General features: G+C 46.1%; 1 protein-coding gene across 1 annotated transcript; it reads right to left on the bottom strand.

The window, feature by feature from the left end:
- Positions 1-2,850: 2,850 nt before the first annotated feature.
- On the bottom strand, positions 2,851-3,378 carry LOC119316279 (uclacyanin 1-like). Its single transcript, XM_037590612.1, has one exon. It carries the CDS (start codon positions 3,376-3,378, stop codon positions 2,851-2,853), a length of 528 nt encoding a protein of 175 aa, XP_037446509.1.
- Between the last annotated feature and the right edge of the window lie 418 nt (positions 3,379-3,796).

Here is a 3,796-nt window from a genome sequence, read left to right as displayed (position 1 = left end):
GGGTACAAAAAGTGTACCCCTCTTTTTGTACACCGACACATGGAGTAATAAGCTATAACAAAGTTGCAAAATTATGAGAAGAATAAGAGTAGCAAGTAAAAAACAGGAGCCGCGATACCTTTCAGGGTATTTTGATCTGAAAGCATCCAATAAGGGACCTCCATGTTCTCTCAACATGTATCTCAGCCACTCACGAAACCTTGAATTAGAAGTAAAATTCAGTAAAACACCTACACATTCTACTGCAACTAGGACATCCTAAACACTACATAGATTCATATATACCTAAGCAACTACTGAATCGATCTAAACATCTAAAAATTCAGAGCATAAACCCTAGGCTAGTGACAGTTCAGTATAGAATGCAGAAGCAGAGCAGAGAGAGAAGAAGGAGGATTGCCTGGAGATCTCAATGCAGAAGGAGCGTCGATGCAGTGAAGAGGTGAGGCAGTGAAGGCGTAGCACCATAGTACCATCCATGGCGGAACCCTCTGCTGCACCAGCAGATGACACCAACCACGGTGGGCACCACAGTGCCGAACGGCGGCACCAGAGACGCCAGCACCACTAGTGTATACAAAAAAAGTTAGGGCTAGCGAACAGGTCACGCTTCTACTCTTCCTTTAATAAAAATATACAATGTTTACAAATATATTACAAAACTAATTTTTAAAAATCCCGATTCTGATTTATCAGGTTAAAAATGGGCAACGCAAAATGAAATACGACAAATGGCTAAGTCTACTGCCTACTGCCAATGCATAATTAGCACACACAAGGATTTTGTTGAGTGAAACAAAATTACCATCCATACTTCCTCTACTGCCTACACATCCAACAGGATAAAAAGAAACATTTTTCAGCAAAATCGAGTTAAATAGATGGATTTCCATCTTGCATACATGTGTGCTTAGCAAATAGATGGAGGGGGAGAAGAGAGAGCTTACCAACAGCATCTGGTTGGGGAGGTGGTCATGAGCAGCATGTCGGAGAGGTTGCCGGCTAATGTTTCAAAATGAAGAATAGTCAAGTTAAGTGTTAACCAACATTGTACAAAATACAGTAATTCACTGTTTTGATAACTCACTAAACATTGTACAAGTTGAGGTAACTGAAGATAAAATGGAGCTTATGGAAACAATATTCAGAGAGTAGGAGAATAGATCCTAAATTAAAAGGATCCACTAACAGCATAATATTTTTCGCAGATTAGCATGTAATTTTTTTGGCAGAACACAGAATGCACATCTGAATCAATCGAGACGGTCAGATCAAAGATTAATTATGATTGTGAAATTCCAAACAATATTCAGTCAATCACGGGCATCATTTAGCAAACAACTACGTAATGAAGCTTAGCAGAAAATAAGAAATGGGAAGCAATTATTATGCTCCCTTGAGGTAGTCGATATACAATATATCAGTAGAAGTGTAGAACTACAAGCTTCAGGTTCAATATTATGCAAGGAAGTGCTTTAAAGTGTTACAGAAGAAAAATAATTGCTTTAGCATTAGCTTTATGGAAGCAAACAAATATCATCCCAGGTAGTAATTTCTTTAGCTAGTCAATCACAATCTCATCAGAACATCGATAAGGAAAGTGCATGCACAGGGACTGTTGCATCTATAGAGCTGATTTCCATCGATGCACAGCAAAACGTGACCAGAAACTGCATTTCTTCTCCCCTAAAAAAATCCTGCAGCTACAAATCAATGCAGTAGATCAATGAATTCGTCTCACCTGCGTCGTGCTACCACTGCATCCCGCGGGGGGAGAAGAGGATCGGGGGCTGCCTATTGGGGTACGACTCATACCTTGACCAGAAGCTACGGTGGTCGACATCACGGTGCCGGCTACACCGTTGGACGCCTCCACCAGCACGGACACGACATCTAGATGCGAGGTCCTGGCTGGCCTAGGGTTTCATGGCGGCGCGCTTGAGGCTCGATTGGAGGCGTGTCCGTGAGGGAATCTGCAGGGGGCAGCATCGGAGTTTCCCCGGATGGTGGCGAGGTTCGGGAGGGCTGGTAGGCGGCGGGGCGGAGGTGGGGCGAGGCTGGGTCTCGCGCGAGCTCAGGGACAAAGGGGGATTCGGGAGAGGACTGGGAGGCGGATGGGGTAGGAGAGGTCCAGGGCCGACAGCGGAAGGAGGGCTGCGGTGGCCGGCCAGTGGCGCAGGTGAGGGGACGTGGTGGCCGGTGGCTGTTGGTGGAGGTGAGGAATCCCCCTTTGCTATGTGGTGGATAGGTGAGAGGGGAAAAGAAAAGAAAAAGGCGGGCCGGTCGGTGCAGCACATAGCAATGGCGCACCAGGGGGTGGTGCGCCATTGCTATGGCTATGTGCTGCCAAAAATGCCCACCTCCCCTGGCTTACCAATAGCGCACCTTTGCCAGGTGTGCCATTGCTACCTAAAATAGCAATGGCGCACCTGACAAAGGTGCGCCATTGGTAAGCCTGGGGAAGGGGGTGGACCCGAGGAAAAAATAGCAATGGCGCATTGGACTAAAGGTGCACCACTACTAAAAAAATAACAATGGCTCACCTGCTTCTGGTGCGCCACTGCTATATAGCAGTGGCGCACCACCACCATGGTGCGCCACTAATAGGGATATTGGCTATAGCCATTTTTCTAGTAGTGATAATGGAAGGATGTAATGTCCGCACTCAACACATCTTTGATAAATTTATTTCATGGTTACACACTTGGTTATTATTTGGGTTTTTGCAAGAAGATGTGCTGAATCCAATTATAATCAATGCAATTACATTTAACAAAAGAATTGAGTTTAATAAAAAAGAGACCACGGTACGACCAAACAAGGAAAAAACGACCACAATCATCGTCTGATCTAAAAGAACAATGTAACCCCAGCCGCAACAACTATCAGACCAAGCCGGACCACCGTAGACTGATCAACACCAGTCGACATAGCTGAGCTTAATGCTGTCTCGGACTGGCAGCAACGCTGGTTCCCTGTCCGTCGGCACCACTTCACAGTCCGCACTTCTTTCGACTTGATGTTGACCTCGACCTTCATGCCGGCATCACAGTGCCGGGAGACGCCGCAGATGAAATACCGGGTCCCGATGGTGGCAAGCAGAACAACATCATTACCGGTCGGGAAAGTTGCTATGGGGCTGGAGCCGTTGTAGGAGTCATACCCCGTCTTGCTCACCTCCACCACGCTGTGCATGGCGGCGGAGTACTGGAACCTGAGCTCATCGCCGGTGGTGAACCTGATTCTCGAAACCCACTGGGAGTAGTTGGTCTGAAGGTCCCACGATCCGTCCGGCGCGCCTACAGTGTGGCTGGCAGCGAGGGCTGTCCCAAGCATGGTCATGGCCATGGTGATTAGTATAAGAGCTCTGCTCGCCATGGATTAAATATGGATCTACTAGCTAGTCCCTGACTTAGTAGTAACTGAAAATATGATGGGGGGTGGAAGTTAGCGCTAGAGAGAAAATTGATTATGTTGTCTGATCAACTAACCAGTCACAAGCTCCAAGGAAGCTAAAGAGAGAAATGGCTACAAGATGGATGGTGTTGTGAGATCATTGATACTAGTGTGTCGACATATATAGGCGATGATTGTGTCAAAGGATCATCGGGTGTAAGCGCGTTGACTAGGTGACATAGACCATAGAGTAGGTCATCTAAAATGCATGAAAATAACAATGTTAAACGTTATCTCCTGAAACTGATATTATTATATATGATTGGCTCCATTTTTTTGATCCAAAAGGGGTTTCCCCCTGCCCCAACTTTTTATAAAGCCAAAGCAAAGTCAACCAACA

This window comes from Triticum dicoccoides, chromosome 1A (assembly GCF_002162155.2).
Source record: "Triticum dicoccoides isolate Atlit2015 ecotype Zavitan chromosome 1A, WEW_v2.0, whole genome shotgun sequence".
NCBI lineage: Eukaryota > Viridiplantae > Streptophyta > Magnoliopsida > Poales > Poaceae > Triticum > Triticum dicoccoides.
Note: the sequence above shows the minus strand (reverse complement) of the source record. Positions and strands in the feature narration are given on the sequence as shown.

Bases quoted from the DNA above. Each gene is read 5' to 3' on its own strand.
- LOC119316279 (XM_037590612.1), bottom strand. From the start codon at position 3,378: ATGGCGAGCAGAGCTCTTATACTAATCACCATGGCCATGACCATGCTT.